The 14216-nt window shown below is 41.5% G+C and overlaps 1 protein-coding gene and 1 non-coding gene across 2 annotated transcripts in view; one reads left to right on the top strand and one right to left on the bottom strand.

Moving 5' to 3' along the window:
* The window catches only part of NUP160 (nucleoporin 160), a 43082-nt gene extending 34730 nt beyond the window's left edge, over positions 1–8352 (top strand). The window contains exons 28-36 of the mRNA XM_043481502.1: positions 278–438; positions 1651–1711; positions 2527–2637; positions 2806–2929; positions 3843–3944; positions 4593–4734; positions 5881–6006; positions 6594–6698; positions 7382–8352. Coding sequence (XP_043337437.1) covers positions 278–438; positions 1651–1711; positions 2527–2637; positions 2806–2929; positions 3843–3944; positions 4593–4734; positions 5881–6006; positions 6594–6698; positions 7382–7471 — 1022 coding nt within the window. The 3' untranslated portion in view covers positions 7472–8352. The remainder of the gene's footprint in view (positions 1–277; positions 439–1650; positions 1712–2526; positions 2638–2805; positions 2930–3842; positions 3945–4592; positions 4735–5880; positions 6007–6593; positions 6699–7381) is intronic.
* Positions 3195–3267, bottom strand: TRNAM-CAU. The gene has a single exon. It is a non-coding gene; the product is annotated as a tRNA-Met (tRNA).
* Positions 8353–14216: the final 5864 nt, after the last annotated feature.

Raw genomic sequence — 14216 nt, 5'->3', positions numbered from 1 at the left:
GTGGTTTATACACCCAAAAGTAGAATTGGTGAATTATAAAGTAATTCTGATTTTTTGAAGAACTGTTTTCTTTAGTGGCTATACCAATTTATATTCCTTCCAGCACAATACAAGGGTTCCAATTTTTCCACATTCTTAGCAACACGTGATTTTTTGTTGTTTTAAGTTAAACTTGATTTTTTTTTTTAATTTTAACATTTGGTAAGTGTGACAAATTTTCTCTGTGTCTCTAAAGAGACACATTTTTGAAATCCTCATATCTGTTATTGCCTCATAGCTGGCACAGTGATGTTTGAGTATGGAATGCGTCTTGGCAGAGAGGTTCGAACTATCCGGGGACTTGAGAAGCAAGGCAACTGTTACCTGGCTGCTATTAATTGCTTACGACTTATTCGCCCAGAATACGCGTGGATTGTTCAGCCAGCATCTGGTGCAGTGGTATGAAAACTTTGTATCCTGGAATTTGGGGATCATTTAACTTATTTTGTTTGGTCCTTTGAAAATACCTCATTTTGCTTCATTTCATTTAAAACTTCCACTGGGATATTTGTGAACTTAATCTATTTTTGCAGCGATTCATTTGTTTTATGTTACTACCCCCTTTGGTTTCCAAGTTCAGAATTACTGTAGGAATAAGTATTGTTTAGTTGCTAAGTCATGTCGGACTTTTTTGCAATCCCATGGACTGCGGAGTGCCAGGCTCCTCTGTCCTTTACTATCTCCCAGAGTTTGCTCAAATTCATGTCCATTGAGTAGGTGATGCCATCCAACCATCTCATCCTCTGTGTCCTCTTCTCCTCCCGCCTTCTCTCTCTCCCAGCATCAGGGTCTTTTCCAATGAGTCAGCTCTTTGTATCAGGTGGCCAAAGTATTGGAGCTTCAACTTCAGCATCAGTCCTTCCAATGAATATTCAGGGTCGCTTTCCTTTAGGATTGACTGGTTTGCTCTCCCTGCTGTCCAAGGGACTCTCGAGAGTCTTCTCCAGCACCACAGTTCAAAATCATCAGTTCTCTGAATAAGTATTACAGAGTGGTTTTGGAATTAGACAACCTAACTTCAGGCAAATTACTGTATCTTTTATTATCCAGTTAGCCTCTTGCATAAAATGGGGATGATGATGATAATAATATCTACCTTATAGGATTATTTGGGTATTAAATGAGGTAACCCGCGTAAGATTGCATAGAATACTGACAGTGCCTGGGCTGCAGAAAAGTGCTCAGTAAATGCTAGCTGTTTTTAGTTCATTCGTTTTTGTTAATTGAATGTATTGTTACTGTTTTAAAGGTGGTGAACCTTGAGTTTCTCTTATCATGCTGATGGGGTACTCCCAGCTATTTGTATAGTTCCTGCATATACTGTTCTGTTTTCCAGGGTTATGAGTGGAGAATATAATTTTGTAAACCAAGGAAAGTCAGGTAGTTTATATGGACATCAAATCAGTGTCTTTGGACTCAGTAAAATTTTAGCTAAGTGAGCCGAGTTCTTTGTCTAGAAGTTCCTGTAACTTTGTGAGAAGAGCTGTGCTAGTTGAAATAGACATAGTTTACACTGAGAGAATTTAAGCATGAAAGCCCTGGATCATAGCTAATGATGTTAAAATAAAATACTGATTTTTCACAGTTAAATCTCTTGTTTTGTCCTTTCAGTATGATCGCCCTGGAGCATCCCCTAAGAGGAATCATGATGGAGAATGCACAGCTGCCCCACGTGAGTCGGGGATCTCAGGCCGCCTTTGGCTGAATGGCACTTAATTGTTACACTAGTTGTATTTATATTTACTTTTTTTTTATATAGTGCTTATTATAGCATGAACAATCATATTATAGTATATTATATATGTATGGTAGTTACTTTGTTAAAATATGGTAAAGTTTCTTATCAGTATTCTGTCTGGTTGACCTTCGAAAACTTTGTATGCCTGTGTGTGAAATGAAAATCCTTAAAAAAGAGTGTGTGTATGTTTGTTGCTTGTTGTGTTCAAGTCAGCTTAGTACACTTTTTTAAATTAGGTTCCTTTAGTGTCCCTGTACAGGCGTGGTTTCCTTTCTCTTTTTTTCCTTTTTCTCGTGACGGTGCCCGAGGCATGTAGTCTCTGAGTTACCCCACCAGGGGTTGAACCCCCATCCCCTGCAGTGGGAGCGCAGTCTTGGATCATGATTTCCTTCCTTAAAGAGCCTGGGCTCTAGAGTTGGACACACTTGGTTTTAATTCTGCCTCTCACTTTGGGCATGTTCCTTACTGATAAAGATGACAGTATTTCACAGTTGTAAGAGTTAATTGAAATTATATGTAAAATGCCTTGCAAGTGCCTCCTTGAAGCTGTTATTAAGAGTGCTTTGACTTGACTCGGCTCTAGAGTGAAGCAGGGCTGTTTCTTTTACTGAGCCCCTTGTTTTCACCCCGTCTTCTTAAAATTAAACTAAAGGTGACTTGGTGTTTGGTGGGAACTGACGGGTTGCATTTGTCCAACAGGCGCCTCCTTTGCGCTTTGGGAATTGACAGTGTTTTCCTTTGGCTTACAGCGAACAGACAGATTGAAATCCTGGAACTGGAAGGTCTGGAGAAAGAGTGTTCCTTGGCCCGCACGCGCCTCACCCTGGCTCAGCACGACCCCGCGGCGGTCGCGGTCGCAGGTGGGCGTTGGGCGCCCGCAGCAGGCGCTGGGACCGGGCCGCAGACGTGCGCCACGCGCGTGTGGAGCGCGCCGTCGCTATCCTGGGCATTCACCAAGGGCGCGTCTTTGGGTTCCTTCATTTGCGTGTCGCGTTGGTCGCACTGAATAGCTCTCTCCGCTTCCACAGGAAGTTCATCCGCAGAGGAGATGGTCACTCTCTTGGTTCAGGCTGGCCTTTTTGACACTGCCATATCACTGTGTCAGACTTTTAAGCTTCCCTTAACGCCAGTCTTTGAAGGACTTGCTTTCAAGTATGTATAAAATTGCTTTTCTATAGTCTTAATTTCCTAACACAGTCTAATTTTTTCTAGTCTTAAATTTCTAAAATATTCTTAATTTTCTATTTACTTCACTGTTGCTTAGTATGAAGCAGTCATCACACAAGCCAGTATCTTTTTTTTTTTTTTTAATATTTATTTATTTATTTGGCTGCACTAGGTCTTAATTGTAGCATGTGGGATCTTCAGTCTTCATTGCAGCATACAGGACTTTTTAGTTGCAGCATGTGGGATCTATTTCCCTGACCAGGGCTTGAACCGGGGCCCCCTGCATTATGAGTGCAGAGTCTTAGCCACTGGGCCACCAGGGAAGTCCCAAGCCAGTATCTTAGAAGCCAACTTCAAAGAAGTTTTTGTGTAATCTGGACTTTTTTTTTTTTTTGGAAGTTGACTGTTAGATTTGTGTGTGGCGGGGGGTGGGGGTGGGGGTTAATCTTGGTTTATAGCATATTTTGAGACGTTAAATCTGGTATTGCCAAGCCCACATGCCCACATGACAGTAGATAACCTGTGTGTCCACTTAGACGAGACGTGTGTTCTCTTCACTCCTTTAGGACATCTCTTGGTCCACACAAACGTTGTTTAAAAGTACTTCTTATTGATGTTACGTCATACCTAAATATTGGTCAAGTTGTGAGTTAGAAATAAACTTTCAGACTTTTTCATCATCAGTTTTCTCTTGTAAGTAAATGATCTCTCAACCCTTCCTAATGGCCTTGTGGGTCATCCAGTTATCTGACTGTGAGGAGAGGGAAAGCCAGTATCGCGGCAGGGAGTTCAGCAATAGATTGGACCTAAAGTTGTCGTCTTATCTCCAGGTTTAGTAGCAAAACAGTGTGCATTTCAGCAAGTTGATTTGCTGTCGGTGGAACCATTCTCATTTCAGATGCATCAAGCTGCAGTTTGGAGGAGAGGCGGCACAAGCCGAAGCCTGGGCCTGGCTGGCAGCCAACCAGCTCTCGTCAGTCATCACCACTAAGGAGTCTAGGTACAGCCCTGCAAGGGCTTACCCTTCACGCCCTTCCCCAGCGCACCCAATAACGTCTACCCGAACGCACTGCAGTGTCTTCGGAGTCCTTCTCTAACAACCCTCAGTACATTTCCCTTCCCTAAATTGCATCTGTAATTTGTATTATGCACTTTAATTTGTATTAGCACTTTAGAATTATAGCATTTTACAATTATGAAGTCCTTTTTTAGAATTATAGCATTTTACAGTTATGAAGTCCTTGGACATTATTTTTCAGCCCCTAATTTCACACCAGAATTACTATCAAGATACAAATTACAAAATATCACCCTAATCTTCTAAATCAGAACTCCTACATGATTCTAATGCTTGGTCAGGTTTGGAAACAGGGGTCTGAGCCAATTACCTTGTTTTAGAAATCTGGAACAAATAAGTAAAGTGAATTGTTGAGTTCATATGTGGTTGTTGGGAAATACAAAAATCCAAGTCATCTAGTTTCTAATGCTACCCCTAAGTCACATTGGCCCTGCTAATGTTAGTTATCATTTAGCTGTATTGTCAATTCGTTATGTCTAAAGATTGTTTTCCTTGTAAATACATGTTTTGAATGGTACTGTAATTATCTATTAAGAATCTGGAACTCACAAGTCCTCTCTTTTTATCAAGTGCTACAGATGAAGCTTGGCGGCTATTATCAACTTACCTGGAAAGGTACAAAGTCCAGAATAACTTATATCACCACTGTGTAATCAACAAGCTCTTATCGCATGGAGTTCCTCTGCCTAACTGGCTAATAAACAGTTACAAGGTGAGTGGTACCTTAGCTTGTAGAGAGTAGGAGCCTGGTCTTTATCATCCTGAATAACTTTATGAGATGATTAAAAAGAAAAAGTGATAATTTATGGAAATATACTGACAGATACTTATAGCTTCTTAATCTTAGCTAAAAACATTAAGAACAGTTTGCTTCAGTCCCTATGAAGTACTGGGTGTGAGATTTAAAGTTCTCTGGGTTGGTGACTAAGTTAATATGTGCTGGTGTGCCCAATGAACAATGAGTATCTATTTTAGAACAAAGAGTTTATGTGGAACACTGCATTTACTGTTCGTTACTCAAGAAATCACAGGAGTGGGTGGGATAGTTTTCAAATACTGCCACAGTGTTTCTTTCAGGTTTTATCAAAATTGGGTTCTTGGGCCACCTGCATTAAATTATTTGGATGGGAGGCTTCTTTGAAATATTTGATTCTTGGGTTCCATCCAAGACTTCCAGAATCAAATTACCTGGAGTTAACATCTAGGATACACATTTTTAACAAGGTCCTAATTTGATTTGATGCATGCCTAAATTTGAGGACTACTGTTTCTGATATACATTGGGAAGAATAGGAAAAAAAGAATACAAAGCTTAAAATCAAGAAAGTTAATCTGTTTTCTTAAGTTAGAAAGTAGAGAAGGCAGCTAAGTTGGTAATGGCTAAGACTGTGATCAAATCAGAATATAGAAAGCATAATTGGGGTAGTTAGGAGAACCGTCCTAACTGAGGCTGTATTCATTTCTCTGTCACCCTGAGTTTAATACAAATATAATTCAAGCATTGAAAGCTGGTGATTCTTCTTAAAATTAATGTGACTATATTGTCTCTGGTACTCAGCATTTCTGGGAAGCTTTGTTGACTTTTACTGCTGTCAAAACAAAGTAGGACAGAATGAAAATGTGTCTTAGATTATAGAACAGGTGAAGAAGGCCACTTAACAGAAAGGGCCTCGCAAGGTGCCCAGAGGTAACTAGGCTCCTAGGAATCCAACCCTCATCCCAAGATAAGCAAACCATGGTGTTTGTCTATTTATAAATAAAAGTATAAATGCCAGGGAATCAGACACTCAACATCCTTTGGTCAGTGCCCAGGTTAGATGGAAACAGGTAAAGATTTTTGACCACTGACTTTTTACAGAAAGTTGATGCAGCTGAGTTGCTCCGTCTGTACTTAAACTATGACCTTTTAGAAGAAGCTGTGGAGTTGGTTTCAGAATATGTGGACGCTGTACTGGGAAAAGGACATCAGTACTTTGGAATTGAGGTAGGCTTGTCTCCACATTTCTTTGAATTCTGTAGTATCACACTTTCTTTTTCCAAAGGTTTTTCCAGATAACTTGAATTTAAATTTCAGACTGGAAACAGTGTCATTCATTAACAATTTAGAGAAGAGTTTTGTTGTTTATCCTTAATTGGCCTTAGGCCTGCTTTAAGATAAAAGATGACATGAATTTTAAAATATGCATTTGAGGGACTTCCCTGCTGGCCCAGTGGTTAAGACTCTGAGCTCCCAATGCAGGGGGCCCAGGTTCGATTCCTGGTCAGGGAACTAGATCCCACATGCTGCAACTAAGACCTGGTGCAGCCAAATAAATGAATAAATATTTTTAAAAATAAATAAAATATGCATTTGATTTAACTAAGAAAAGGCCTAGTTCCCCAGTTGAAAAGAGTTGGGGGGAGAGGTCCGATCATGTACCTATGTGCACACGTGTGTGTGCATGCGTGTACACACAATTTCTTGTGAAAAGAAAAAGCGTTTCATGTTACTGAATCCTGTGGAAGTAACCACCCGGAAGAAAGGGTCCACTTTTCAGATTTTCTTCAAACAGTAGATATTTTTCCTTTCAGTTCCCACTGTCCGCCACGGCTCCAATGGTGTGGCTCCCATACTCTGCCATTGATCAGCTTCTCCAGGCTCTGGGAGAGAACACTGCCAACAGTCACAACATCGCGGTGAGTAAGTCCTCTCCTGAGGCACCTTAGATTATGTAAGTCTTTGCACTAGCAGCTGCAAAGCCTGCTCTTTTGGTTCTCAGGGATTATGAGGGGGCCGAAGCCATTCATTGCCCGTCACATGCTGCCCAGTCCCTTTATGAAAAAGTGAAAGTGAAGTCACTCAGTCATGTCCTGACTCTGCGACCCCATGGATCATAGCCTTCCAGGCTCCTCCATCCATGAGATTTCCCAGGCAAGAATACTGAAGTGGGTTGCCATTTCCTTCTCCAGGGGATCTTCCCAACCGAGGGATCGAACCTGGGTCTCCCAGATTGCAGGCAGACTCTCCACCGTCTGAGCCACCAGGGAATTCCACCCCTTTATGAAATGATTAGTTAAATCACATACAAGCTTTCTGGTCCTGGGACGGGAGCTAATAAAGCTTTTATTAAAAATACTGGTATGATTTGCATATTTAGAAATTCATGAAGAAAACAAGTTTGGAGTATTGTATATAATAGAAAAGTCCAGTTTTAGCAATGGAGCCACACAGCAGACTCCTATACTGAACAGTGATTAAATGAAACACAGTGGCTAACAGCTTTATCAGGGGACATCTGGTTGGTGACATCAAAGTGATAACTGTAGTCTTTTTCAGTCCTTGACCTATTCTCTAACAGTTCCCTCCTTTTCCCCTGCAGCTGTCCCAGAAGATACTTGACAAATTGGAGGACTACCAGCAAAAAGTTGATAAGGCAACACGGGATTTGCTGTATCGTCGGAACTTGTGACCTAAACAGTTGCCCAGGCTTTGTAACCGCTTGGTGCCTCTTCGGGCTTGAGACTTTACCCTACGGGAAACCTGTACTCTGGGCTGGTTTTCATACCTATAAATGATGTGTACAACCGTCCAGTCTGCATTCTGCACAGGGGAGAAGGGCAGATGAGTCACAGGACCTGTGCTTGCTGGTGGTGCTAACACACAAGTTTCTGGGTTTCAACCTTGGTCTCAGATAGCTGCTTTTTTATATGATTCACAAGCTTTTTTAGAGTTATATTTTTTTAAACTACCGAAGACATTCTTTATCTGCAAATTAAACCCCACCTTCACTTTCCAAAATAGCTGAGGGCTGTTGGTTTGTTGTAGCTGACCACCAAAAGCAGTCAGTGCAAATCCTTCCATTCTTCCCGATCGCTTTTTGTATATCAATGGAATTATTTTGGTCCAGAACTGACATGTATTTTCTGTATTGCAGACAGAGGCTAATGATTTTACGTACTCTTTTCATTATTTATTGTGGAGTTTTTTTTTTATGACCTTCAATAAAGTAGTAAATAATTTTCCTAGATTAACCCCAACATGATGACCAGCTGTTAAGGAAGATATCTTGAATCTGGTTCTGAGGCTAAAGTGGAATAAACTCTTAGCTAAGAAAAAATTGAAAGTTTGTCATCTATAAAAATAATATTTTCCAGGTAAATTCCATTAACTGCTATGATTTATGATAATCAAGCTGGACTTGATCATATAGGTAGTCTAATAATGTATTGGACCAAAATATAAACTCTCCTGGTCAGATTTAGAGGCATTCATGGCCACAAATTTGGGGAAACATGAAAAAATAAACTCTTGAATTTTATTCTGTATATTAAAATTTATCTTTTAAGGAAACTATCTGTATAGTACTTGCTTGTATGCCCTTTGACCTTTCTTGAGTTTCTCATAAGCATTTAATTTTTATACTGTCAATATCATATTTATATTATATATTTTAAATAACAATGTGAGTTTCCCTGTGGTACTGTTATTGTAGATATTGCGATATATGGTTCTTTTTTCCCGTCATCTCTACCATGATTAATGTGAAGTGTTTGATGCAGTTACGGGCTGCAAGTGGCCTTGCCCTCCCAACTCCATAAATGTGTGACTTCCTGTTGTAGCACAAAATACATTTTGACCTGTATATACATATATAACCAAGAGAAAGCTTTCTCACTTATTATATTTTCATGAGTGACTAATGGATGATAACCTGCAGTCTGAAAACTATCAAACCCTGTTGTAACCATTTCTGGAGGAGGAGAAGTAGCTCAAGACTGGCCCTGTTCCAGAAAGCTGCTCATTTGTATAGTTGATCAAAGCAGTGGTTTCCATGGTATCAGTTCATAAGACACTGACCACCTCTTCTGTCCATTTTCTTCTACCTTCCTCACTTTGATTTCTAACCAGAGCAGAAAGAAGGTGCGCACAGTCTGTTTTCACTTCACCTTTCACATCACTTTTGAGTCTGCAGTTTTGTTTTCTGGACCATGTGATGTATTAATAGCATTATCTTTCCTTGTTTCTTCCAGCTCTGACAAGTTTCTGATTATAAATTTTTATTAAAAGGACTCCCTTCCCTTTTAGTACTTAACCACCATTAAATACCAGGGGTAAAGAACCCACCTTTCAACGCAGGAGACAAAAGAGACGTGGGTTCAATCCTTCAGTCAGGAAGAGCCCGTGGAGGAGGGCAAGGCAACCCACTCCAGTGTTCTTGCCTGGAGAATCCCATGGACAGAGGAGCCTGGTGAGCTACGGTCCATGGGGTCTCAAAGAGATGGACATGACTGAAGCCACTTGGCATAGTATGCACCATTAAACATGCGACTCTTGAAAGAAAACTTCATAGTTCTTAAAAAATTTAACAAAATGTGACAAATAAGGTTACACTTTTCCAGCCTGTGACAATAAAAGCAAGCATCATTTCTATTAATAATAGAAAATATATATAACACACAGTTTCGTACTAACCGTTCTTTTTGTGATCTAACAAAGCTGATTTGTTCTACAAAACTGTCCATCAGTGAACACATTCTAGGTAACAGTTAACCTAATTTACGTCAACCTGATTAATACTTCTTTTTTTCTGCTAGAACACAGTATATATTATAGAAAGGTCTAAAATTTCTTTTACTCTTTAGAGCTCTTTGTACCTGAAAACAAAGATAGTCCTGTATTACTTTTAATATAATCAGTAGCTCATCATTAACCCTAAGCCACAAGAATATACCTGTGTCTGCTTAGAACACCATCATCAAAAGATCAATTTATTGCTCACATGACCTATGCCGGTTTCTATAGACTAAAAGGTATTTCTTCCAGTAAATGAGTCTTCGTGATTTAAATGAACTTCCATGGAACACATAAGGTCAAATAATGTGATATAACAAAAAATATATTTGGTCTTTGTCCCCATTCCTGGCAAATAGCTTATAAATCCTTGAGAAACCCTGAGTGAAAGAAAGCTTTGTTATGCTAATAAGGTGACTCTGAATGGGGCCTTAGATAGCTTCAGGATGGGGATAGTCCCTAGGAAGATCCATCCTGTGACGGTGAACATGGGGTTAAAACTTTGGGCCAGCCCAACCTTCCCCTTTCTGCCCAACAGCCAGCCTTTCAGCATAGGTGGTGATGGAACACGTTATTTATTTTCTGAAGCTGTCACAGTGAGTCCCCAGTCATTTACTGACCCATGGATTCTGTGTGGTAGCCACGCAGCTTCTCTACAAATACTGCCCTCACTCTGGCCAGTCCCCCTCGCTTTGTCTCTTCATGTGAATGTTCTTTGGCTACCTCAATGGAAACACAGACCAGTTTCCTCCTCATCCTCTGAATCCAAGTGACAGTAAGATTATTTACTTTCTAGGTGTATGCAGTTAAAATGCCCAGTTCAGATACGTGAAACATCAGTGCATGCTAGTGACTTTTGAGAGGAGTCATGTTTGAATGCTGGTTGATGGGGGTAGGGTGAAATTCAGACATGCAGATATAACTCAGGTTTCCAGGGGAACCAGGCAGAGAGAAAAACAAGTCTTATATATGAGTGGAATTGCACAATTTAGTTTTGCCATGGAGATAATTTCCACAGAGTAGGAAAGGTAGAAAGTTAGGGTTATTACAGGGATCATTCAGGAGAGGAAAATGTATTTTTTGGAAGCAGAAAAATCTTCAAAACTCTTTTCCTTCCTTTTGATGTTTAGCAGATGCTCCAGGGTAATCACGGGCTTTGGAGTTTGGGGAAGAGGCATGGGAAATGGCCCAGGTGACCCCTGACTCCATACTCTGCTCCTTCATCCTTCCCTCCCTTCTCCCTTCCAGCAAAACAGACACTTAAAGCCAGCGTCAGAGTTGCTCAATGCATCTCAATAGTGTGCGCTATTTCTGAGGTTGCCCTGCCATAGAGGGCAGTCACCTTTGCTAGGTGAGACCATAATGAAAGCCAAACACTTCCCACGGGCTTTTGAAAGATGATGCTTGTTTGATGATGTTCGGTAGCCTAAAAACGATCTGTTTCTCGTTTCCTTCAACAAAGTCTAGTTTTTCCTTCAATGATTTTGCACAAAAAATAAAATTTTCATGAAAATATTTTGACCAAGATAAAATTAAAGGGATCTCTTTAGTTTTCCTTCTACCACCACACACGAGGTTCCATCAAAGCTAGGCACAAAGAGTAGCTTGGGTGGTTTCTAAAATTCCTACATATCCCCTCCTTCTCTGATTCTAGCCAGCTCTGCATTCATTTTGCTTTCTCTTATCCCCACTAGCTTCGTGTTTATTTAGAACTTGAAAACACTGCTGTGTTTCATATACTCTAAAGCAAGCATATGATAGGTACCATTTATTGAAGGCCTGCTGAGTGCTGTGTGTACAGTTTTAGGACATTTGCAAACATCTCTTTTAATCTTGCCAGCATCCTTTGAGAGAGAGACAATCCCATGTTTATAAACAAAGCAAAGGTCAGCAGCGTAAAGCCTCTTGCCCTGGCTTCTGCTGCCGGTGCACAGTGTAGACAGGACTTGAACGCAGGTTTCCTGACTCTACTCCTAGATGTTGACTGCCTGTGTCCTGTCCCAACCAACACAGGTCTCTGAGCCCCTCGGGCTTGCTTGTATTTCCCAGTGGCCTCAATTCCAGAATGGCGGGGTTCACTCTGGTGACATCCACCTCTGTATGAGAGTGTTCCTTTCCCTTTTTCCCTTTTGCTTAAGCAAAGGAAGCTGCTAGAGGAGAGTCTGAGCCCTTGATCATCCATAACTGCTCACTTCAGTTCAGTTCAGTCACTCAATCGTGTCTGACTCTTCGCAACCCCAGGGACTGCAGCACGCCAGGCTTCCCCACCCATCACCAACTCCCCGGAGCTTACTCAAACTCTTGTCCTTTGAGTCGGTGATGCCATCCAACCATCTCATCCTCTGTCATCCCCTTCTCCCACCTTCAATCTTTCCCAGCATCAGGGTCTTTTCAAATGCGTCAGTTCTTCCCATCAGGTGGCCAAAGGATTGGAGTTTCAGCTTCCGCATCAGTCCTTTCAATGAATATTCAGGACTGATTTCCTTTAGGATGGACTGGTTGGGTCTCCTTGCAGTCCAAGGGACTCTCAAGAGTCTTCTCCAACACTACAGTTCAAAAGCATCAATTCTTTGATAATCAGCTCTCTTTACAGTCCAACTCTCACATCCATACACGACTACTAGAAATAGTAGTCACAGCTTTGACTAGACGGATCTTTGTCAGCAAAGTAATGTCCGTGCCTTTTAACATACTGTCTAGGTTGGTCATAGCTTTTCTTTCAAGGAGCAAGCGTCTTTTAATTTCATGGCTGCAGTCACCATCTGCAGTGATTTTGGAGCCCCAAAATTAAAAGTCTCTCACTGTTTCCATTGTTTCCCCATCTATTTGCCATGAAGTGATGGGACCAGATGCCATGATCTTAATTTTCTGAATGTTGAGTTTTAAGCCAACTTTTTCACTCTCCTCTTTCACCTTCATCAAGAGGCTCTTTGGTTTTCTTCACTTAACTGCTCACTTATAAATAAAATGAGGGCTTCCCTGGTGGCTCAGCTGGTAAAGAATCTGCCTCCAATGTGGGTTACCTGGGTTGGGAAGATCCCCTAAAGAAGGGAACGGCTACCCACTCCAGTACTCTGGCTTGGAGAATTCCATGGACTGTATAGTCCACGGGGTCACAAAGAGTCAGACATGACTGAGTGACGTTCACTTTCACAACCTCCTGGAAAGACTGGACCAGGGGGACTGGAGATTAAGTTGAGTCACAGTGGCCAGTAAGCCAATCAACCACGACTGTGTAATCAAGTAAAAACCAGACAGCAGGACTGAACAGAACGTCCTGGGCTGAGAACACAATGTGCTCGGAGGGAGACGTGCTGACTTCACAGAGCAGCAATATGGGAACTCTCTGCTCCCTCTCAGACCTCACCTGGTATCCTTTATAGTAAAACGGAAATCCTAACTGGAGTGCTTTCCTGAGTTCCATGAATGGTTCTAGAGAATTATAAAATTTGAGGGAGTTGTGGAAACCTCATTATGTAACCAACCAGAAGTGTGGGTGGCATGGGGGTCTCCCTTGAAACTGACCTCTAATGTAGGGGCAGTTCTGGGGACACCAAGGCTTCCCTGGTGGCTCAGTTGGTAAAGAAGCTGCTTGCAATGCAAGAGACCTGGGTTTGATCCCTGGGTCGAGAAGATCCCCTAGAGGAGGGCAGGGCAACCCACTCCAGTATTCTTGCCTGGAGAATCCCATGGACAGAGGAACCTGGCGGGCTACAGTCCATGGGGTTGCAAAGAGTCGGACACAACTGAATGACTAACACTGCTTTCTGAGACACTGAGCCCTTAAACCTGTGGTGTCTGATGCCAGGTCCTAGGGGTTATCCTCAGAATTGAATTGCTCAAGACATGCTCAGTTGGAATGGATTGTTGACCTAAAACTAATATTCTGCCCCGTTATTTTTCCATCAAAGATGAGTTTATTCTGAAGCATCAGAGAATTGGCAATACAGGATCTTGCAACTTTGGCAAGCCACATGCAAGTTCCCTCAGGGCAAGGGAAGTAGCTGCTTTTTTTGAGGGAGTGGGGCTATGCTGGGTCTTAGTTGCAACACAAGGGATCTTAAGTTGTCCCACGTAGGATCTAGTTCCCTGACCAGGGATGGAACCCATGCCCACTGCATTGGGAGAGCAGAGTTTCAACCACTGGACCACTAGGAAGACCCCGTAGCTGCTTTTCTAAAGAAGTTGGGAGAACTATAGTAAATAAAGAGCACAGGGCTTTTCATTGGATGAGTCCTTACCAGGAAAGAAGAGGAATCTTCTTCCTATTGGGATACCATCACAGGGTGTGATAGCTTCCTGTCCTGGTCTCTACTTAATTGACATTTCTGTTTATAAATTTTTTTATATAATAAAACTTAGATGAATAAACACAACCCTAAAACTTTATTCTATGCTTCTGAAGCTGGGCTGGCTGAAGCACAAGCTGGAATCAAGACTGCTGGGAGAAATATCAATAACCTCAGATATGCAGATGACACCACCCTTATGACAGAAAGTGAAGAGCTAAAGAGCCACTTGATGAAAGTGAAAGAGGGAGAAAAAAAAGAAAGTGAAAGAGGAGACTGAAAAAGTTGGCTTAAAATTCAACATTCAGAAAACTAAGATCATGGCATCCAGTCACATCCCTTCATGGCAAATAG

Source organism: Cervus canadensis, chromosome 11 (assembly GCF_019320065.1).
Source record: "Cervus canadensis isolate Bull #8, Minnesota chromosome 11, ASM1932006v1, whole genome shotgun sequence".
NCBI classification, from domain to species: domain Eukaryota; kingdom Metazoa; phylum Chordata; class Mammalia; order Artiodactyla; family Cervidae; genus Cervus; species Cervus canadensis.
Note: the sequence above shows the minus strand (reverse complement) of the source record. Positions and strands in the feature narration are given on the sequence as shown.